This window comes from Anabas testudineus, chromosome 15 (assembly GCF_900324465.2).
Source record: "Anabas testudineus chromosome 15, fAnaTes1.2, whole genome shotgun sequence".
NCBI classification, from domain to species: domain Eukaryota; kingdom Metazoa; phylum Chordata; class Actinopteri; order Anabantiformes; family Anabantidae; genus Anabas; species Anabas testudineus.
This window is the reverse complement of record NC_046624.1, coordinates 14,103,465-14,128,123: the sequence shown is the minus strand read 5'-3', so window position 1 is coordinate 14,128,123 and position 24,659 is coordinate 14,103,465. Positions and strand designations below refer to the sequence as shown.

The window sequence follows — 24,659 nt, the reverse complement described above, 5'->3', positions numbered from 1 at the left end:
TTTCATTAAAAAACATATTAAGACACCAGACACAAGCGTGGGAAAGCGCTACCATCTTCTCTTTTTTTGATTAAACAAAAGTAGCTTGTCTGCATGTGCAACAAGGTTCTGTAAGCACACATCACCTATGTATTTCACAGTTTGTAGGTCGATTTGAAGAGCTCTTGCTGTATGTTTCCCTGCTCAGGCTAGTGATGAGACTTTTGTGGTGCTTGCGACTGAGCATAGCCTCCTGGTGGGCCAGTGTGTGCACACATTGTAACAACATGTTTGCTGAGTAACTGCGACAACAACCTACAATTAGGCCAAGTGAATCATTTTCTTCATTGAACTAATTTGTTTTCCGGCTCGGAACCACAGACTATTATTGGGTAGCTTTGTCTTAGAACGGAAAATACTGTTGCACATGGAAATGAGAAAGTGCAAGGTTTTCACTAGTATTTTCATTATGTAGTTGTAATTTCGTCAGCATAGTGGTACACAGTACATCACCTGATAGCCTCTGTGTGGAACATGCTAATGCTTGGAGTTGTTTTAAATATCTATGTTGGCTACAGATTGTGCACAAAATAACACTTAATAACAATCTTTCCATTTGACAGTGGAGTCTGGTCCTATAGTAAAAATGTGATTATTATGTTTTCCATTGCATTGTTTTTTTTTTTTTTCTTCTAATTGTTTAGAAAACGATTTCTCTCGCCTCCACACCCACATAATGAGTGGAGTATGTGTGAGCGCCTCATCCTCCTCTTCCGCCTGGGTTGCTGAGTAAGACTCGCAGACAGGAAGTGAGTGTCCTTTACGGAATGCGCTCTAGGCTTTCTCTTCTCTCTCTTTTTTCCCCCTCTGTTGCTCCATCTTAAGTATTCAAATGTTGTTGTTCCAGCTTCCATCAGATCCTCTGTGGAGTCATTGGACTTTCCAGGGTCTTTTATCCTTACACTACAAGTCGGCCCTCACTTTAACCTTCTAAACTAACCAAACCCAAGCAAAAATATCACTGAAAAGTTATAAAGGTTTGGGTTTTTTTATGTTTAAGGAGAACCTGTAAATATGAAGAGAAAACTATTTTTCCTGTGGAAAATTTTCAGTAAAGAGCAAAAAACAATGAATAGAGCCAATGCTAGAAAGGAAAATCCTTCTTTGATGTCTACATGTGAAAATCCGTGATGGGGTTGTCATTTTTGAGTTTTGTTTAACCGCATTCTGACTGGATTTCATGCAAAATATGAGCTGTAGCTGTGGCTGTGCCAGAGCAGGAGTTGATCTCATTCTGTTGATGTGCACCACAATGAAGAAATGCTTCCCGTTCGTTTCAACAAAGTAGAGACACATTCGCTTCTGTCTGGAGCAGGTTCTGCCTCATTTACCTCACGCAGAGTTCAGTCTCATTGAACATTGACTCATGAAATTCTCCAGCTGTCAATTTGAGGGAAATGGAAGGATGGATCATGCTGAATTTAAACATGCAGCAGAGTAGGGAGGAGCCTGAATAGCTTAGTGTTTTTACTGAATTACAAATATGCAGATGTGTGTTTTTTTACTGGAGAGCAACAACGCAGCACAACATTAACTCACGCTATCATACATCTTTACCAAAAAATGGCATAGCTGAATGCTAAGCAGAGTAATTTCTACCTGCAGCCTAAAGTGTTCCAAAACAAATTGGGAACAATTACACTGATAAAGTCTAGTTGTGGTTATGTAAAGTACATATTGCAACACTCCAATAAAGAGTCCAATCTGCACGAAAAGCAAACAAGCATGAGAACAACCAGTGTCTAATTTTGTTGCATCAGTTGATTTAACAGCTGAATTACGCTCCTCGCTGGCCTTTACTCAGCTGCCTCTTTCCACCCCCTCCCACTCCTTTTTTCTCTTTTCTTTTGAGATTTTACTGAAACATGTTGATTCAATTAAACAATTCTGTTCAACTTTGCTTACACATTGAATTCCTTCATCCTGGGCATGATGAAGCTTTCAGGAGCCGTAATATAATTGCGCTTCAGTCGGCAGAAAAACCTGTAATTCATTACTCAAGAAAATAAAACCAGGAGTCCTATTTCAACAGCCCGAGTGAAGCTGCAGTGCTGTGACCCATTTCTATGCTTCTGGAACTGTAAATGGGCTGAAATGAATACCTGTTTTTCTACATCCCTCAATGCTCTTTTTTCTTCAACTCTTTTCAAAGTGCAGATTTACATTCTGTCTGGTTTGCGGTTGCTATTTTAGAAACGTTTCTTTGGGGGGGCACCACTGACTTATCCTGCACTCGTGCACACTCGCCGCTCACACACAAATGCTGAAACACACATGCATGCACACCACCCAGCCCTTAACCACCCCCCCCCCCTTCAAGAGCTTTCTGTGTTTATCTTTGGAGAGCCTCAGGTTTTGGGTTTGTTGTTCTCTCTCCTCATTCAACATCCAGTACAATCTGCCTTTTCTCCACTTGCCTTGATTGGAGAGAAAGGATTGTTATAAGAGCACATTTGGATCTAGTCCTGGCTGTTGCTAGAATATTCTGCACATGAACTAAAAAGACAGGGTGGGGACAAAAAGAAGAAAAGGTAATCATTTTTAGTTAGTCCAGGGACAGGGATGTCATATAATACCCTAAGTGTATTAAGTTAACGTCCTTAGAGCTCTTCTGTTCGGCATGAACTGCATCTGATTTGCCGTATGAGTGGAGATACATCAGAGGTTGAGAAATCATGTACAATAATTGAGGAAATATGTTTCCTCACTATAATCCTTCACAGATTCCTCGTGCCTTTAAAGGAAATATGTACATGTTCAGATGAGTTTGAACTATCAGTGATTTCCCAATAGTATAATGTAATGTTTACAGTGCAACTTCTGACCGGTTAAGAGTGACTGACTCCCTAAACTCTGCGGGGGATCTAACTCGGTAGATACCAGGCACCAGGAATGTACAGCGTTGTGTAATCACTTGGCAACATTCACACATGAGAGATGAAGGAGGAGATGATAACCCAAACATGTTCGCAACAACAACTTAATGTGAGATGTCTTATTTCCTGGACCGCATGCGTCTATGTAAATAAACTTCCTGTGAGGTCATAATGGACTTGTTGTTCATGGAAACTGCGAAAAACAGTTTAGGTCATTAAATGTCACTACAAACTTAAGTATGTTTCTATTATTTCTACACTGTCTCATCCATGTGACCTCGGGGTCAGTGAGTCTAGTTTCTCTGGCAGGATTTTATCTGTCGGAAAGCAACAAATGGGTCTTAATGCATTTGTTTCATAGCAACTCTGCAGGAGTTTCGAGTATAGAGGGTGTCTTCTGCTCTGCACCGAAACATGCTGCAAATTTTGTAAATTTCCATATCTTTAGGATATTAAATCTATATTTTAATGCTCAACCCCAGCATCTATATTCACACACTTTCCAAGCAACTATAACAAGAGCAGAGTTTATCCTAAGATGTAAATTATTTCACATAATAACTAAATGGCAAAACAGTTTTGACCTAAATGCAGGAGGAATACTTGTTTGAAAATATGAATAAACTCAATTTTCCTTTTAACAAAGATAAAGACAGCGTTGAAAGCTCAGGTTACTTCTCTGACAGTGTTATGAAAAATCACAAAGCATACAATCCCGTCTGCTGTAATTTTACACTTCACCAGTTCTTATTTGTGATGTGATGCCACTGTTGTCTTGGAGAAGCAGTTAAATTATCTCTCAGGCCCTGGAGTCTTTTGTTTAGATGCCAACTTGTAAAACGCATGCCAGAGCAGTTTGCAGAGAAACACGGGAGTTGGCTTCTGTCTGTTTTTCATTTAGATCTCAACCCTGTTGCTGTCATCTGAAGTACTTGTCAGCCGCAAGGTGATACACTTGTAGAAACATCCTGTCCTTGAAGTGAGGTATTTAGATTTGATTGATGAGAACAGCCTCTATGACTGAATGCTATTGACTGTGCTGAATGTGCAGAGTTTCAATCTTTCAACCTTTTAAAATGGCGTTTTGAATTTTCTTTATGCATATTATATTTTTTTATTAAACAAAAAAACAAAACAAATTAATTTAAACACATTTTATCTCCCAAAAATGGCTTTTGCATGGATACACCTCTTGAAGCTAAACATAAATATGCAAAAAATTATAATTTCATAATAGCTCATTTATATACTAATGATCTGAATTTAGGTTAGTCAGGCCTGAAGACTTCCTAGCTGAACAATACTGTAAAAATATATGTAATTAATGAGCATGTGGCCTTTCAACTGTATTTGTTGCATTTCATGTGTTTTCATGTTTTGCTTCAGTTCCCTGAGGCCCGCTCATTAGCTCCATGTTGAATCAGCTGATAACTGCTGTGTGCACACAGAGGGAGGGGATGTTGGAAAGCTGCCGTGAAAACCTCATGCTGTGCGGCCTTTTTCATAAAATATGGGAAATGTAGTTCTTTCATACTAGTCGTCGTAGATCACTCTGCTAACGCTGCTCATAAATCTGGCTTTAATAAACTATTTCATGTTGTTAAAAGCATGTGAGTTGACAGTGGACTGAGATGCCAAACTTCTCCTAGATTGGAGTTGTCATGAGATCCCACAGGAAATAGAAGTTTAATGCTTACGTACACTTTGTGAATGTCCCAAGTTTCACCTCAAGTTCTCTTGTGATTATTGCCTGTGGAGAGGATTTGGTCTGAAGCAGCTGTGGAGTTTAGACATTTATCTGGGGGGCGGTCTTTGCTTCTTGGAATCTAAAAAAAAAAAAAAAACTCCCGTCTTCACTGAGATTCTGTGACATGTAAGATTAAGCTTGATAATTCTGGCACAGCACAAATAATTGGGTTATTATTTGGTGGTTATTGAATGACTGATATAGTGTTTGAAATAATGGTCTTGTTACTGTACAAGTCAGAATTGGGCTTTTTCTACATGTTCTCTCTCTGAACCTTTTCATTAAAGCTGCTGAAACTTGTTAAACACATTAGGGAAAAGATTCACGTCAAAAATGTCTTTGGATTGAAATTATTAGGGCCTGCGCCTCTATTGTTTGTTTGATAGTTGTGTGTGGATTCAAGCCATAACTGTAGAAATCAATGCTGTTTACATTCCTTCAGTGTCAAAACTGCGGAATCTCCCAGAATGTCGGCCCCTCCACAAAATAATGGTTACCAGACCCACATCTATCTGCCAGCGTAAAGTCCCTATATGCCCTTCACTGCAGCCTCTCTGTTTGTCAGTTACATGCAGTGACAGTAATTAGGTACATTAAATAACTATAAATGGAGAATTAGAGGGTGTGGATTTGATTAACTGCAGCCATAATGCTTATTTTGTCAAGTTAATAGACAAGATAACGGCTTTGAATTACTATCACGTTATTTGCCCAGTATTTTTATATAAAAGAACGCGAGGACAGACTTGTTTGCGCCACACGATCTCCAGGCTCTCTTCATTTTTCATCTGAGATGCCTTTACAGTCTGCTTTACTGGAATGGAGGAGCACTGCAATGTCCTTGTATAACCTGGGTAAAAAATAAACAATTGTGTGTTTAATATAAATCAGAGCTAGTTAATGCTGAAAAATATACTTTAAGCAAGGGATGTAGTCGTCAGAATTGTCCTAAGGAAGGCCTACAATTTAAAGTCGGTTTGTGGTTAGTAGAAGAAATAATAGGTTTCCTGGTGATCTAAGTGATGAGGCCTGAGTGATGCATGTTTGTGGTAAAATGTCCTAATTCTTTGGGAAATGGGGCAAAGACAAAAGTGAAGGATCTCTATTTCTTCCATTATTGTTATTTTGTAGACACATGACATCTACAAGCAAATTTGTGCGGAGGAATATGTAAATGTTTTGGCCACCATATTGAACTTGTTGGTTTGTGTGTTGAGAAAGTTGCCAGTCAGCAGCTGTACCCTCAACTGCAATAAAATGGTCTGCAGTGATTTGAAAAAAGGTTGTGGTTTGTTGACTAAAACATCTAAAATCATCATGTCTCTTTTCTAAATTCTATGCTGAAATACGGCAATACAGAAATCGGTGTCAAACCAGCCAGTCAACATCAGTTTTAGTGGAAATCTGCTGTAGTGTTGTCATAGATTATAATGTAAGAAGCAGAGGCAGAGATGGTGCATTTTCCATTTCAATAATTCCTCTTTCTTATCAAAACCTTCTTTACCTACATTACCCAAAATGCATCTCAAGTCTCAACAGTTCATATCTTTTGAATGCCACACCTACAGATGTTTTATATCTTTTTTTTAAACAAGTGAAGTCATTTGAGGCACTTTATTAGTGCTCTGGCTGCACAAAATGCTTCATACAGCTGCTTTTAAAATTTGCAGCAGTGCTTCTCACGTCCTGTAAACATACTTTGATTTGCAGAATTGATGTTATGATGAAACATGCTGAATCAAACGCTGTTTTCACCTGTAAAGATGCAATGTTCCATCTACACTTGTCAACATTTCTCTGGTTGTGGTACAGGAAAATGTGGCACAGGGGAAAATACACAAGTCTTTTCTGAGAACCAGGCTAGTTTTAGGCTTAGGGGTAAGGAGGAGAGTTTGTCTGTATTGAGACGCTCCCAGAAGTAGATACAAATCCCTCAAGACAATTTTGACTTATATATAGATATGAGATATATATAGATAGATAGATAGATAGATAGATAGATAGATAGATAGATAGATATGTATATGTGTATATATATGTATATGTATATATATGTATGTATGTCGCCTGTCGCTGCTCTTGTTTCTCCCACGGCCTGTTTACACAGCACACATGTGCCAACAGGATGTTTTGCTCTCAGCACACGGCTCATGTTTTCACTCATGTTCCGTATCGTATTCCTTTTAGCTCCCTGCTCTCATGTCAAAAGTCCTGTTGCACAGTATGCACTAGTTTTATGGTGAGCTTTTATTTTTATCCTCATTCATCAATGTGTGCATTGATTTTTTTATTTTTTTTTTTTTTTTTCACATTTTGTGAAAATTGTGTAAAATTCACGTTGTTGAGCTTAAAACTAAATGTAATGATAATATTAAGATAAACCTTAAATTCTTGCATCCTACTATTGTTTCAATACCTAACCTAGTTATTTTACTGTCATGCCAACGATATATGGGAGCTTAAGATCTTCACTTTGCCTAACAGCATGCTGCTCAGATAGACAGTTGTTTTTTCGCTATCAAGACCTTTTTTGCATATTCACAAAATTAACAAATTAGTACCAGTTCAAATTAAATGTATAATACTGTATGAGTAAATGAGTTCAGCATCACTACTAAGAGTGTTATTCTCTTACTAAAAGTGAGCTGTTTGACAGACAAATGTTGAATTTGTATCTGTTACAACAGACAGAATAATAAAAACTGCTGGCAGCCACACCTGCAGCCTGCAAATGATTTTGGGCGTGTAGGTGTGAGGGACTCATCTGGATGCATTTTGCTAGCACTTGAGAGAGCAGTGAGTGAATTTAGCATTATGATGTTTGTGCAGCAGCCTCTCCTTTCTTTGTCTGTGCCTCTGTGATTGAGGGCAGAGCTGAGCTCCTCCACTCAGTGGGCAGCAGGCAGGAAAACAGCGCCCAGGTGAGCTGAAACTTTAGTTCATTATACCTGACTTGTTACTGTACACACGCAATAAAAGTGAGTAAACCGCCATAAACTAAAAGCAATTTATCGAAACACTTGTTAAACAGGCATAAACTCTTAGAATATTGGTACCATCAGGTCTCCATGCAGTCCCCATCCACGATCCAATGTGCAGTCTAACTAACGACGGAGCTTCTTCAACACAGTAAAAGACAAAGCAAGTTTAATGGAGTGATGATGAAGACGAGCTGCTCACAAACAATCGCAGCCCCGAAATGCTTGGGAGCTTCCTTTATACACCCAGGAGGTGTGTGTTGTTTGCTGCCCTCTGATTGGTAGATGTAGTCAACATCAGTCCAAGTGGGAGATGAGGAGCAGGTGGAGCAAGGGAAGGTGGCAAGATCTGCACCAAAGTTTTGAGGACCATGATACCAACCGACTGGTACTGTATTGTAAAATATGGGATAAAGCCCACAGCATGTGCCGCTGGCTGTGATTACATTACATTCTTGCAGGGAAAACAAGTGAGTAATGGTCAGTGTAGACTACTACAGGTAATCTGGCTTTTTTATTTACTTGCCACTACCCTAGATTTTCTTTGGAAGGAGTTAGTGGAAAAAGGAGGCCAAGGAGAAAAACAGCATCGATGTGCTCTGCGCTTTCTGTTTTTCAGTTGACGAGTTGGGAGGAAAAACAGTCTTGGATGTTTCTCTATTTTTTTTTTTTTTTTTTTTTTGGATGCTTGTTTGTTTTTGTTCTTACTGGAAACCCTGCCAGTAACCTAGATAACAACAGGCCACCTACTGTAAGCACTGAGCAGAGTGGTTGTAATATAATATCGGATGTAAACTCTTAAACCTTCTGTTATCAAGATGAACTGAATATGTTTGCTTTAGTTTATCTGCTGGAACTGTATTATCCTGTAAATGTCATTCTCTGTCCACTTTAAATTCCCAATCATAAAATCAAGTTTTACTAGTATTTGTTTGACAAATGAAGAAAAACATCTAGTTAGTTATTGATTAAATCAAATTGGTCAATTAGTTCTGACTAAATGCTAGAGTCCTAGCTCAATAACATTTCATGTGCTTATGGCTAGTTGTGTGCTGGTTTTAATTCTTATCTATCATCTCATTATCCACAGCATAAGCATGAGCATCAGCTCAACTCACTGTATCCTTAAACTAAAGACGGGGCCCCTTGAAGCAGCTGAAGAGGTGTCCAACAATTTGCTACTTCCCCTTCTGTGATAGTTTCCATCTGTTAATGTTAGTCTTCCATGGGAGTCACAACAGTAGAAATTTTCTTTTACAACAGTTTTTCCAAAGCAGGTAATGTGATTAAAACATTGACATAATTGGTTGTGTCAGAGCTCAGTTTGGCAGTCTGTTTCTTGACTTTACTTTGTGGATGAACTATTGAAGTGGGCATTTCAATCCAGGCTGCACAGTAGATTATGAGGATGAAAACTCTCTTCTTATTTTAGGATATCATTATTTTAAATTGACATTTTTGTTCTTCTGTTTTAATGATGAACTAGGATGTAGTCAAACTGTTGTCAGTGTACTGGTATGATGAGCTTTTCATGTACGGCAAATTACATCAGAAATTGACTTGGCTGTTTGGCCAAAGCAGACCAGCCTCCATGTCTTCATAAACTGTGGCCTGGCCTTGTTTACTGGGCAGCCTACGTAAGTTTAAACACGTGTTAAATGCTCATGATGTTGGCTTAACTACATCACCAAAGGCCATAATGTGGGGTCTGGTTCAAAATGAAATGAGTTTAGTGGGGGTTTTCATTTTCCGTGTTTGTGCTCTGAAAGTGTTGATGGTGGGAAGTCAGGCAATGTTTTTCACACCCAGGTTTTGCCTGGTGATGCCCTGGCAGGCATTGCATGCCTCATAAGCAAAACGTTTTTTAAAAATGTGTGTTTAAAGAAATTGTGCATTAAATCTTAGCTCATTACTTGTGATACAGTATGTTTCCAAATTACTTATCATAGTTAGTTAGTTACCAGTAGTCCACATAAAAAATAAGTGATTACATTATCATCTTTCCCTAAACTAATAATTCTTTAAGAAATAAAAACTCCATCACTTTTAATTTCAAAATGGCTCTGTGAATAATAGTTGAGTTCTACAATTGAAACTTATCAGGACTTTGGTTGTCTTTTAATAATAACATTATTTTTAGTGCAGCAAGGTCAGCTTTTATGACTGAAATGTGTAACTCACATCGACTCTGCTTCTGCTCCTGACCCAGATTTGCTTAGAGAGAAACTGATCCACCTTGAGAACACTGGCTGAAATGCATCATTTAACTTTTCCCTGTACTCCCAAATGACAGAAGAACATGAGAACTCTCATTGGGGAGTAGATATGTATTTTGCATTAACAGAGCTGCCACAGTTTGAAGGACTTGCAGATGTGTTGGAGTGACTACAAGCCTGACTTACTGTGGTGGTTCCACTGTTTCTGTGTTGCTTACTGAATCAGCTGAGAGTTTTTGGCTTTTTCACCTGCTTGGAAAGTACTTTTAAAGCATCAGGGCACCTCTCATGTTGTTTACAGGTTGTTGACAAGGTTTTATATACTCTAGTTCCCAAAGGCCAGAAGTGTACAGTATGCTGACAGATGCATTCCAGGCGTATTCTTAAGAAGTGCAGAACTGACACTAGCTGACCCAAGTGTGGCATGAAATAGTCCATTAACAGCTACTGTAAAATGCCCAAATATTTTTACTGTATCCATCAATTTGTTCCACGGAAGTCGTATCCGATCTCCGGGATTATAGAAAATTACTTGGAACATTTTACTCCATCCCTGCAAAAGAGCAGTAGATGTGCCAGACACAATATCCAGAGAAATGGAAATCCACCATAAACACTGCACTTAGTGAAGATACCATAGTATTTCGAGGAGACTGGATAATCTGTGTGTGATTTGGCTGGGCTAAGGTTACATTGTCTGTTTAAAAACTGAGTGGTTCTGTGTGGTTTTGTGATTTATTTCTCTTTTTCTCTGTCTCACTTTAGCTGCCTCTGAAGGGAGAGTCAATGGTGGGGAGGATTTCTTTCAGAAGGTGAGTGTGTAGTCTGTACTTGGCTCATGTTTGCTTTGTCTTTGGGTTGTGATCAAGCCCAGTGATCAGCACTGTTCATGGTAGGGGAGCAGATGTCAGGTGCACCTCCAGTCGCCCATAATTACAAATCAAAACAAGCAAAAAACAGTGGAGCAACACTGACGTTAAAACTCGGCAGGACTCTGATCCTATGACACAGCTGACACAACACTGTGGGCCTTTCTCTCTTACATAATGCGTTTCACCATAATATTCACGATCATATTCAGGGTTTAAAAATGAGAGCGTGCTAACACAGGTCTAATCACACCAGCACTGCCTCATTAACTTTCCTTTGACACAGATTTTAATTAATGTTCTGAAGCTTCATTAAACACAATAAAACAAGGATTTGCCTCAGTGGTCTTAAATAGAAGGATTATTCATTCACATCTTTTACTGGTGCAGGTTGATCAGTCAGGTGTGAACCTGCCTGGTTTTGAACTCTAACTGTAGAATTTCAATAGTTCTTTGTCATTGTTTTTTAATCAATTAATGATCTTTCATTTAAGTTTTAACTACAATGATTAGTGCATGTCCTATTAAAGCTGTATGTCTCTCACAATGTCAAACAATCTCCAAATATTCATTAGTCATGTTACAGTGATTTTATTTATACAGCTAGTCCTGATTAGTGATGGGCAATACAAACTTTATAAAGCACTGATTGTGATAGAAAGTGGGCCTACTAAAGAACCTTTTGTTGCCAAAAATATTTCTTTTTGTAATTTTATTGTTTTAGTACCAAAGTCAAATAGTTGTGGCACAGAAAATGACAGCTCATCAGTTGAAATAATAAAGTATTGTTGTAGATGCACTAGGTAAGAACATGCCGGTAGTATGAAGATACTTTGGCTACTGAAAGTTCTGTTTGGCTAAAGTCCTACTTGAAACATATACAGTAGGTAATGTGGATGCAGAAGCCAAACTCCTGCGCCAACAAAAATGGCAAACACCACAAAATGAGCTTATAACCTGACGCCTTGCCACACAATAAAGCTTGCAGATTTACAAGCCCTTGTCCTCTCAAACACCAGTAATTGGACCCATCAGCTGGAATCAGAAGCAAGAGCCTCAGACAAAACTCGGCAAAAAAAACCCAAAAATTTATTATCACCATGTGAATCCTCTTTATTAATGGATGCATCACACGCACTGTTGCTTTTTTAAAGGCAGAGATGCTGTGGAAAATTAGGAATATAAAGTGATGGATATGTGTGGGGAAAAATGAATTGCTTCATTATGTAATCTTCAGACTTTCTTCTGACAAGATGGAAATTTATTTGTACGTATATAACTTGTTTAACATTTTCTGTGTAAGATCATGCATTTAATTGATGACATTTTGTACAGTAAATCTACAAAATGATACAAACGCACATTATTGTGATAACAGTCACAACAAGACAAAACGTCTTGTCATCCCAACCTACTCCTGACACAGTTCATTGAGTTTGTACAGCAAAATTTAATTTAAGTACCTCGACTGGCCTTATTACTCAGAAGACATATCGTTCACATTAGTTGAATACACGTGTCTAATGAACTGGCAAACAGATTATGCTGCTACGCCCCATTTGTTAAATTTAAACCCAAACTACTGATGTGTGAGTGGTGTTCGATTTCAGTATTGACATAAATGAATTAATGTGTTGAAATGAATTACGATGAAAACAGTGACGAATAACAGCTTGAACACATGATTTGATTATGATAGCAGTTATTATGAAGGTATCTCGTTAAATATGTGGCCCTCCTTACATGTCTCAAGTGGATTTGTTCATGTTTAAAATTCAGTTTCCTGAATATGTTAAACTCCCTCTATAGTATGTTAATGGTCTGAAATGAAATAAATGATGGACAGCGGTTTGTTTTAGCATTCCGCTTTTGTCTATTTTCCGTATTTGGTTTTGGAGGTTAGGAAGCTGAGTTAAATGTCAAAGGAGGCAATTTAACTGTCCCTGAAGCAGTTTTCAAAAACCAAGTAATGCAAACCAGGCGCCTTGAGATTCCCCTACTTGGAATTTTAACAAGGACTCCAAATATGCTGTAGTTCTGTTATATCCAATCCCTATTTTGGTTTGGATATAACTACAATGTTTAAGATATCCAGTGAAGGTGTTACCCCACAAAGCTATCCTGACAAAGTCTGACTGCTGGTGTATTGACTTTGTCAGTCATGGTTTTTAAAGTCTCTGGCTCCAGTATTGTCACAGCTCGTTCAAAGAAACTGCGGTTACTAGAGGTTAAATTGTGAATTAGAAATGAGCGTGCAGCTGTTTCGGTTGGCAGGCTGGCGATGAACAGTAAAGAAGGAGTGCTGAAGTCATGTTTTTATTGTAGAATTTCCATTTGGAAAACTCTGTATAGCTTCCCTCTGATAGCGTGATCACCATACATGCCCAATTAACGTTGGGAAAATAAACACAGAGGGCGACTGTGGAATGGTATTGTTGAAAGAAAATGGATGAGGTGTGTGAAATACCTTAAAGTCGATGAAAAGTGGAAACTCTTAGTTGGACTGTTTCCTGCCGTCCTCCTGTCCAGCACACCCATGTCCCCACACACAATAAGTGAGGCTAATAAACTAAGTGCATGCGTAACAACTCTTCTTCCTTGCATAAAGCATATGGTCATTTTTGACGCACTTTTTTACATACTCATAGTATCAGATTTCATAGTTTCCTCAGCAATGAGATTTACAGTTCTGTTTCAACCAAAAGCAACGTGAAATGGTCCACCCCTGTACTTTCTTCTCAGGCCCAGTTGGTGTGGTTGATGAAACCCTTTTACTCACTGTCTGCTGGACTTCAAGTTTACAAAAACATTTTCTAATGGAGAACAAACAGTCCATGTAGTCAATGGAAAAAAGAGGGTGGCAGACAAAATGTCTCTCTCTTCAGTCTTTGTTTTGGTCTCTTATCTCCGTCTCATGTTTTCCCTCCTGCTCTTCCCTCGTTTCTCCTTTTTCCTCCTGCTGTTTTAGTGTTATTTCATCATTTCGCTATATTACACTACTGCTGCGTCACGGTCAGTCAAGGATAGCAAGGGGATTTCTCTGCATAATGACATACTTCATTGTTTAACTGAAATCGTGCGTCAGTTCAACACACTGTTGTGCATGAAAGTTTTGGGCTGGACGGCTGGGGCTTCAAATCGTGGCACAGATGAAACACTTTTTGGAGAGCTTTACAGAAGTTGAGTCGTGGGACAGACGAGGGCCGAGAAGCTCAGCTGGTTGAGCCGATAACTGCACCACAGAAGAGCTTCGAGTGGATCTGAGTTGAGAGATGCCTTTGAACCCCAAGCCAGTTCACCCTTAATCCCCCCCACCCCCTTCCATCCCTCCTTCCCAGGAGCTGTGGTTCTGTAAATAATGCCAGGCGTGACATGTAAATGCCAATGCAGTCAGATCTCAGGCCAGACGTAATTCATTTCTTTTGGTGTACAGCATGAAGCGTTTTGTATTTCACAGCGCTGACACAGGGCAAATGGTTAAACTTGCGACTGCCAGGATGACATTTTGAGGATTTGGTTGGCATATAATTGTGAGATTGTAAAATAACTAGGTCAGTATTAGTGCCATGAAAACAAAACATATATAGTATACATTGATGCTTTTGTCAAGCAACTTATACAGGAACAATATTAAACATTCTTCCAACCAAAACAACTTGATGTATTTCAACAGTAGTGTTTCTGCAGAAGTGTCCTCTCTAAAATGTGTGTTGTTCTTTCATAACCATACGTATATTGGTATTAGCCCCAAAGTTAATGGGGCTTCAGCTGCAAATTAGCACTTGGATTTTGAACATGAACCCAGTTATGATTGTTAAGTCTCATGGGGATTCTTTAGACCCTGCTGTCAGCTAGTTCTAGCTCTGCGGTTCCTTCGGTCAGTCTCTTAACTCTGCTCCCAACCTCTTTACACCCCCCCTCACCAACAGCTACAGCTTACAATGTTCCCTCCCAAACACACACATACACATATTCCAGCTGAATCAACAGCTGCACTATTGCAGTGACGGCCAGGAAACATGCCCCTGCCATGGTAATTGCTGCTGTGCTATACGTGTACACATACACACACACACACATTCACGTGTGTTGAACACATATGCTTTCTTTCAGGACATTGCCTTAATGATATCCTGTTTGATTTCATGAACAGCTTTGCATATACCATCTGCAACAGAACCAATCATCATGTCAAAGTCAAGTTATAAAATTGATCACAACCAGTTTTTTTTTTTAATGCGTTTTCATTCATTTCAAAAAGTGTGTCTGCAGAGAAGAAAGGGTGGAATGCCAAATGCATAGGTAACTTAATTTGTGCCAATATCTTGACCCATTTGAAAGGCATTCACCAGCACCTTCGTAAAAATAAACCCCATCCACCCTTTAAAAATGGTGTGTGGTCTGTCAGAAATCAGTCCCATCTGCAGGACGCTGCCAAGAACAGCAAGGCTGGACAGGAAACAGGTCTCTCAGAACAAGGGCCTTTTTAGAGAGAAAGTCGATGAGGCATACACCATAAAACTTGATAATTTTAGGAAAGTATAATTGGAGTTAACGCTGATATGATGACAGTAGTATGATGTTGAATGTTATTTTTACTGGGCATCCTTTATGCATGAAATTAAATGTTTTACATAGAAAGGGACATTTTTATATAAACAACATTTTTAGTCACAGACACTAACCTAGATTCACTTATTTGTTGATGCCAAAGGCCCTGTTGTCCAAAAGTGATTAGAAATGCATCATTGAGACACATCGCTCTGCTGGGTGGCGTGTTGTCCTTCCAAACATTGGTACTGCTACATTACCTTAGTTAGTGTTTTCAAATCGAGCCGCTCCATGACACCAGACATGTGCTATTGTCCCAGGAGACTCATTTTCTGAACAAAAGACAAAAAAAAAAAGGAAACGCTAGAGGCAAAAGTAAGCTAATTTCTCCTTATCACTGTGAACAAAATGTTCTCTAATGTTTGTGGTGAATCCATCTGTTGCTGTGAGCACATGACAAGAGTTAAAGGAGAATACTTGTCTCAAAAACAATAAATCACAACAAGAGCTTTGCCATGTTGTAGATTAGAGATGCTAATGCCTCCGGCTAGTATAACGCACATTACCAGACGACTCATTGTATTTTCGTTTCATTGTGTGTAAATCATTCAGAGTGAATAGAGTGATTAAATTACACTTTAGATAATATTGCGCAGATGAGTAACGGGAAGGTTTCCAGTCAGAAGGCATTAACGGTGGGATCATTAGCATGCTACATGCTAAAGCTGGAACTGCTTACAGTTAAATGAAACCATCGACAACTTCCAAAAATAGCTGAGTGAGATCATCTGAAAGGAATCCTTATTTTCATAGCACAAAACGACAATAAAATTCCTTTTAGTTCTGTGATTCACTCAGTAGAAATGTAAGGAAGTATGGAAATAAATGAAGAGCTACAGGCAGGAAGCATTACTGGAAGAGTGTTTCTTAGCATTTTATAATTAGTGTTACGTAAAACGAATGTAACACGACATCAGTAAAGACACTTGCTGTACGAATTTGTCTTAAAGATTTTATTGACTTACAAAAATCTGTTTTAAGAGTTTTTCTGAGTAGTGTAGGATCCTGTTTTGCTAAAGAACGGACAAACTTGCTTTTGATGGGGGAGAACTTAGTTTTCACAGATGGCTTTGATAAATCAAACGCAAACAAGTTATAATTTTGGTTTTCTATTGGCAGAACGGTAAAAAATCTATTCTGTCGATTTTTTTTTTTTTATGCGATGAAAGGATATTATAGAAAATCCCTGAGTCTTGACGGAGCTTCCAGTTCCACCATCATGGTCTCTTGAGCATAGAGCTGCAGAGTATAGAGTAAAGCACCCCAAGGATGTTTTCCCCTTAGGCATAGAGACTGCTGTTAATATAGTACTTCTGGAAGGCAAAATAGAAGGTATAATTAAAATATTAGCAGAAGAAATATCAAAGGTTTATATTGCTCTGCAGTCTAGGCCTACTATCTAATCTGGGAGCACTAATGGGCCTTAATGCAGCCTCCCTCTGGAGTTACATACAGTATGTGACTCATGCTCAGTGCACTGGACCACCAAGAACACAAAGTGGCCGTTGGTGCTCATGTAATGGGGCTGAAGATGTCTTCGGGTTCTCGATCACGTGGCTTTGAGAACTTTGAGAAAGCCGTATCTTCTCCACCTTGAAAACACAAACCCCTGGAAAGTATTAAAACAAACAAGAAGACTGCAGGACCTTTGTGAAAACAGCGATGGGGCACACTGAGGACAGAGCCACTAGGAGAGAACGTTTCAGCTTCTCATTTTTTGGAAGGTTTGACAGTTTTTCCCCTTGTTTGTTTTTTCTTCCACTAACATCAACCACTCGTCATGGCGGGCATTTCTCAAAGGGTTTGTTTGTGGATGTGTATCCAGAAAGCCAAGCTAGGTGAGCTTTTTTTGGGGTTGAAAACACGAGTGAATTTCCCCTGATTGGAATGCTGACAGCATATTGACCACCTCCTTACTCTTATTGTGCTGCCAACAGGGTTTTTTCTTTCCCCACATCATAGTTGTGCTTCTGGTTACGATGACTAGACTTGTCAAAGACCTCTCACGTAGATTGTTTTTGGCGTTTTTCTCATGTTACAAAGCCAAGTGTATTTAAAATGTTTTTTTCTTTTTTTGTTTTTTAATGTCTCCTACTTTTCAGGGTTTAAGGCTTCCCTTTATGGTCACTGTCTGCTAAAATGTGGATTCATATATTCTCTCGTGAACAAAATGTTTACTAAACGGTGGAGCATTGAAAAGTTGTGCATGTCTATAAACGTCCTATATAACGCTGACCACCAATGGATACTACATTTTTGTCATACAGTCGTGTGATCTGCTACAAAACTACAGAATCAAGATTGTCTCATGTATGTTTGCTTGTTTTTTCACCTGCAAACACACATTATCTTCAAATACTCATATCTGTGATGAGCTGATGTCAGTCCTCTTTCACTCTGTTTCAGATCATGGATGAAACCCAAACACAGATAGCCTGGCCGTCCAAACTGAAAATCGGAGCCAAGTCCAAAAAAGGTGATTTGTTTTTCACTTGAATCTCTTCTCAGCTTCTTACGTCAGATCCATGTACTGCTATCTTCACGTTTACTTTGTGTGATTTGAGTGTCAGGTGAATGGTGAGGGCACATAAAATATGAATATTTCAAGACTAAACTTCTTTGATGCATCAAATGAAAGTTAATTTTTCAGGAATAAGAGAAAGTTATTTGATGCCTGGCAGCAAGTTTAAGAATTAAACTGAGCAGTATGTGTGGATCTTAAGTAACAGCATAGTTTTATAATTATCAATCTGTTTTGTTTTAACCATAAATGTGTTGCTGTTCTCAGGAAACTCGTTGGACTTTCCTGTAAACAACAAGTGTTCATTCATTATTAACTTTTATTCATTCATTCTATAACATTAATTATTAGAAAGTTAATTGAGAAGTTTCAAATAAAATGAAGGCTTTCATGTTTTCCATTCCTCACAAGCCAATAACTTCATCTACACTGAGGAATTTGTGGTTTTTCATTTATTTAATTTTTTGTATGGAGGTGGAGGAATGGGAGTTGCTTGTACCGAAGCTCTCTCATTTATTGTCCAACTTGTTCCAGCACTTTGTTGCCGACTAAAGATTACCATGGTTATTTAAAGCTCTTCCGGGAGGGGTGAGGCAAGGTTTCAGAGAACGGGGGGGGGGGGGGGGGGGGGGGTAAGGAGTAGGTGTAGTTTTGCCCACTTTGTTGTCCTCAGGAGAATTGCCAGTATGCGTCTTTGAGCCAGATGTGGAATCCAGTGACATTATGTAACTTCCCCTCTCAGTCTGTGCACATCATTATTGATATTGGGGGGAGGGAGGGTTACAATCAACTGTAATTCCTGACAATCCATTCATATACAATCATCTCTTCCAGGCCTCAGTTGATTCACAAAACCCACGTCCAGCACCACCTGGGAATGATGTTCTGTGTTCAGTGAGAATATAGAGATATATCAATTTTGACTCATGAGCTGTTGCATGTCAGGTTTTTCCCTCCATGATGTGTAAATCGAGAGGGGATGAGATGAAGAATGTTAGATAATCGCAGCATGGGCTCATGGGAGGGAGTGAGGGGTAGAGACGGGGTCGAATGCAAATATTCTACTACTTCAGCCCAAAGGGTTTGTTGTTTGTGACAAGTGAAGATGTATGATATGGAGGTTAAAACCGCACAGAAGTCATCATCCGCCTTTTAAAATAGCCAATGACCGTTATGTTGGTTCAGACAACAGATTATACTCAAAGTCCTACTCTTCAAGGGTGTTAGGTTTGCTTTTTTTTTTTTTTTTTCCCAGGAATTTGCATTGTTGTTCTCTTGCAGTCTGGAATCAGTTACACTCAGCTGGATAGCGGCAGATGTGAGGAGATTTGTATATTTGTGACCCCGTCCCCGTAGAGGGGCCACACTCCATCAAAATGCCAACTCCTCTATTTTATTATCACCTGCGGCTAGATAACGCTGCCACCTGCATAAGTGTGATAAGACCAGTTGTTCGCCTCTGGTGCAAGCCGTCATCGGCACACTGTCAGTGATTTAATACTGTACCCGGCAGCTTCAGAAGTGGACGACCGAGTGGTCAATTATGTGGGCCAGTCCTTGCTTTATTTCTAAAAGACTGTTTGCTTTGTTTTGATGTGGTAAATATCTCAATACTGTTCCCGTTTGCCAATCGTGTGTTTCAGTGTTTCTACAGATGTTTTGAATGAGAAACGCCAAGCCAAAAGAACTTAATTCCCTTCATTTGTGTGGTATTTGAGAGTGTAGTCCGTAGCTGGAAAAATGCTCTAGCTTTGCCAGTAGAGAGCTCTGTCAGAAAGGTTTCTTCCCTGTCAACTGGAACAGTGTAAAATCTGTGCGACTGAAAATGCTCACTTGTTTACAGCAGTAAGTTTGCTTTTGTTTTTGTTTTTATAGGTGTTGCATGTGCCAAATTAAAGCCTAAGGTGTTCCTTTTTTTTATTTTTTTTTTATTCCACAATCAATCAGCTGAAAAGAGCATGCAGCACACTCAACTTAAAAAATGCGGGGGTGTTCTGCATCACAACTGCAGCAGTCGTTTAGACTAGCTAATGTTTGCCAGATGTGCTGTGCAGGTTAAACACTGAAAGAGCCATACTCCCTCTAATGGTCACACTAGATGCCACAGGAGGAAGTTGATATAACTCTATTGTTCACAGAAACAGCTGTATGATGGGAAAATGCCCTGGAGCCAGTTCTGAGACTGTGATAGGTCTCTAACCATTCTTTCTGCTATTTTCCTTTGTTTTGTTTTCCTGTCTCAGACTGCAGCTTGACTTTTGTTTAGTTCTCACCTCTCGAACCTTCTATGAGCTGTTTTTACTCCCTCGTGTGATGCGGTGTCTCCTGAGGAGCATGTTGAGGTTGTCTGACCATTGTAAGACTCTAACAAGATCAGTGCTTGTTTACTGGCACTCCTTAGTTCTCATAGTTCCCAGTGGCCATTAAGCAGTGAGCTGAAGCTCTTTCAGACACAAATAGCTACAGAGAGCTTTATTCTAGCCAACTGATGTTCTGCTGCTTTCTCAACAAGGCTGAGATCATATTTTGCAGATCCATGAAGAGCTTGTTAGTTTGGCATTTGCCAGCAGTTAGTAATTAAATGTCATGAAAAACCTTTCTCCAAGTTGAGAACTTCCCTTGGCGTCACAGAAAATGTTCTGACCATCCTTTTTCCTAGGTACTCTCATTTCTGCAGCGTTCAAGGATTCTTCACACACAAACGTCTTGAAAATCTAAACGTGCCGTGTCAGGTTGTTACAAAGTCCTTGTGACTTTATAACAATAAATTTGAATCCGTGGGTTCTGTCTGAAGGCTGTACAGTAAATCTGAGATGGTGTAAGTACATGTGTATATGGGGAGGGGTATTCCTGGAAAGGGTTTTACTGGACTTCCTGCCCCTCATGGGCGAGGGGCTGGGGGCGTGTAGTGCACATTTGATTTTGTATGTTCACGTGTTTTCATATTGGCTCTTCTCTAGGGATCTGGCATGCAGCAGATCCAGATGTAGGCTACAAACGAGCATTAGTTTTGAATGGTTTAGGCATGCCGTGTTTGGTTATTTCAACTGAAATATTTAGAGACCGAGGAGGTCTGAGGAAGCAAAGTTTACTTGAGCTGTTAGCATCTGACTTGTATGATTTTCTGCACACGCACTCTGTGTATTTACACAGAAAATTAGGATGTTGCAGTTTGTGTTGTGGGGTTGATATCTCATCTTTTATTGAATTTGAGGAGACTGTGTTGGTTCTGTGTGTGACAGCTGAAACGGGGCACACACACACTTATGCAGCAAAGTGTTTGAGAAAGATGTGTGTGTTTTTGCAGTGACTGGCTGACAGAATGAGGTTCAGGATATACATCGCATGACTGTCTCCTGTTATCTTCAGCTCATAGTGTTTCTGTGGGCTCTGCAGACTGACAGATTGACTGAGCATAGCTCCTCTCCCCCTCCCCGTGTGATGCGGTTCCTTGCTGACTTAAACTAGACTCGGCAGATATCAAAGCACCAATTACTGTCGCAGAGTTCTTCTCTGGTGCGCTATAATTTGTTGACAAATGCAGGCTGCTGTGTCATGTTTGGTTAAATGGGTTTAACTTATGCCCTACTTTCACATTTATCTGCTCTTTTTGAGCACTGACCCATTCACTTACACACACATACTTATCATACACAGGCCCTAAACACATATTGTCTCTCTCACTTCTAATATGTCTCTTTCTCATTGTCTCTTTTTTTTTTTTATCTTGTCACTTCTTGCAGATCCGCACATCAAGGTGTGTGGGAAGAGGGACAACGTGAGGGAAGCTAAAGACAGAATTATGTCTGTTCTTGACACCAAGGTATGGTATACCTCTTTATCACAGTGAAGATATGCTGCATGTTTGTGTCTAATTCTCTTTATTGCACTCTGTGTTGTGTTTTCTCACCCTCTCTCTCTCAAATATATTTCATACCAGCTCTCCCGCTGTCCAAGAGACAGATGGCACACAGCAGTGTGGTACAACTTGGTAGTAATCTACTTTAGCTAGATGCTCACATCCAGAGTTTGTCATGGGTTGCCATGTGTGCATGCAGCCTTTATTACCATGGCAACACGCACACAAAAAAAAGTCACCTACCTGGGTGACTGTGCCATAGCACCCCCTGGGGGCAGTCAGTCATCCATGCATGTCACCAACAAAAGACTAACACGAGCAGCTTTTACTGTTGCGTTTCATATGGTTTAGTCACAGTTATTTTATAATTTGGCTCTTTTTGATGTATTGCATATTTTGTTGCTCATTTGCTTCTTTTCTGCACCGTGTGTAAGTATTTAAATGTGGGGAAAAGGGACAGATGCTGCACTGGGCTTTGAGGAGTAACATTTATAATCAAAGCAGCAGGGTGTAAACCACACAGTGCGTTTTTTTTATCTGGGTTCCCTCAAAGCAGACACTTGATTTGATTTGACTGGTGACAGCTGTCATATAGTGAGGTTTGGAAGCTGTCTGCGGTGACGCCTCAGTGACACCATCGATTGTTGACTTTATAAAGTTTAATATTTGTGCCTTTTAATGCATAGTAACATTCATCTTATTCTTGTGTTGACAATGTGTTATCAATCATAATTCCACCCCAACCCTTTCTTTTCTGCTCATTAGAGTAACAGGGTAACTCTGAAGATGGACGTTTCCCATACAGAGCATTCCCATGTCATTGGCAAAGGCGGCAACAACATCAAGAGAGTGATGGAGGAGACGGGGTGTCACATCCACTTTCCAGACTCTAACAGGAACAACCAGGCGGAGAAAAGCAACCAGGTTTGTGATATATGATACACTTCACGTTTACACTACACGTTTCTGGTGATTTACACTGTGACTTTAGTCTATCACTCCCCAGTACACACACAAATGCCTTTCTTTGGTACTAGGGTACTATATTCCCTCAAACAGTGGTTTTAATCTCTGTATGCACAACTCCTGTCTATTTACTAATAGTCACGCATTCTCAGTCTCGACTAGTTGCAGAGAGTTGGATCCTACTATAATGACCGTTAAAGTATAGTATGTGGCATTAAGGAGAGCACACTGTAAGGCACACCATGAGATAATTAGTGCAGATGAGTTTGTTTTCTTTTTCCCAAGGTGTACTTACCTCTGCAGGTTTTTCATAGCACATCATTAAACTTTTAAGCACTCTCCATTTCACCCAGTCTTACTCTGATGATGCATGCATGGGCTGATATGTAGCAGGAGCCTAAAGTGTTGAAAAGCAGACAGTTGTGCAACTCCAACAGCGGTTACTTTTTATTCTCACTGGAGCTGATAGAATTCAGGATATTATTGAAGCAAGACAAATGTTTGCTGAAACAGGGCTCAACAATGGGTTTCATTTAGAAAGTTATAATTTCTGCTCACAGAACCACCTGCATGCATGCATACAAAACACTGTGTGTATTGTACGTGTACTGAAATACGATGTGTGAAAGCTTCCTATTCATGAAGTCTGGAGCAGTGACATTGTTGTGTGTTTTTTATGTTTTTTATGAGGAGGGGAAATATAATGAGACCATTTGTCACCTTTTTTCATTTGTATGGAAATGAACTTAATCTGGCCGCTCATGATGCGTTTCCAGAATATAAAACATGAACTTGTGATTGAGTTTCAAAATTAGAGGAGGGCTTTAACTTTTGTTCTCAGTGTTTGTTCTGTTTTTTCTCAACATTGAAATGAAGTGCAACAATATCCAGTGATTTGAGACATTGTTTGTCTTGGATTGGGTTAGAACTGGCTATCTGATTTATATTGTACGTTTTACTGTGAACAGGTGTCCATCGCAGGGCAGCCAGGAGGGGTGGAGGCAGCTCGAGTAAAAATAAGGGTAAGTTGTACCACTGCCAGATTTGTCTTAAAGGGATGCTCTGTCAGAAAGTTTGCCTTCTGTAGTTTTGACCTTTTGTGTATTGAGGTTTGCTTTTTTTCTTTTTTCTACTTTTTCTGGGAAAAGAATCAAAACATTAAGAAACTTTTCTGACCCTTTCTGCATTGTGCTCAGTATGTTTCCCAAAAATCACATGGCTGCTTCTATCTCAGTTTGGACACATGACCCTGTTGATATTGGAAGCAGGCATGTGGATTAGTTTTATGGATTATGTTGCACCTCCTGACCCATCTCCTTTCCTTCCTGTAGAGTTTAACCTGCAACTGTGGCCATGCTAGCTCTCGTAATTTAAGTTTACAACCCAAACCACGCTGTTTCCCACCCCCAGCTTTGCCACTCGAATATATTTTGCCTGAATTTCAGTTCATGAGGTCATCTCCATCCATGCTCACTCATTAACAAGCCTCAATTACCTTCCAGGTGTTAGTCTAAACTCCTACTGCCGTTTACTGGCTCCCGGCGCATCTCTCAGACTTCCTGAATAAACAAAACATGTAATTCAAGACCGCTTTCTACCTAATTCTATGAGTGGATGCGCTCCAGGGTTACAGTAGGCAGTTCAACCACAAGCTGCATTTCTAACTCATTCACAGACAACTTCCCTGGAACACTTGTAAAATCAAAGCTTGGTCCTCAGCCCCGGCTGTAGGCTCATCTCCAGTCCATTTTCTAGCTTCCTGTCAATCTTTAGTTTCAGTCTGACTGGAAGCTCAACCCCCAGACTTAGAATTGTGGGCGGAGGACGTCTGTGCTCGTGTGAACTGTTACATCCCTGAACTTTTGTTATATTTCAACACTGCAGGACCTGTGAACACGTTCCTTGGACTGACCAAAACTAACAAGCCTGTGTGTGCACGTGAGAATGTCTGTGTGAGTAAAGTGCATGTGTGGAGGA

The 24,659-nt window shown here is 39.7% G+C and overlaps 1 protein-coding gene across 1 annotated transcript in view; it reads left to right on the top strand.

The window, feature by feature from the left end:
- Positions 1–24,659, top strand: part of LOC113158773 (protein bicaudal C homolog 1) — a 48,646-nt gene that overhangs the window by 4,429 nt on the left and 19,558 nt on the right. The window contains exons 2-6 of the mRNA XM_026354987.2: positions 10,622–10,668; positions 17,743–17,812; positions 21,601–21,680; positions 22,482–22,640; positions 23,651–23,704. Of these exons, the coding sequence (XP_026210772.1) occupies positions 10,622–10,668; positions 17,743–17,812; positions 21,601–21,680; positions 22,482–22,640; positions 23,651–23,704 (410 nt within the window). The remainder of the gene's footprint in view (positions 1–10,621; positions 10,669–17,742; positions 17,813–21,600; positions 21,681–22,481; positions 22,641–23,650; positions 23,705–24,659) is intronic.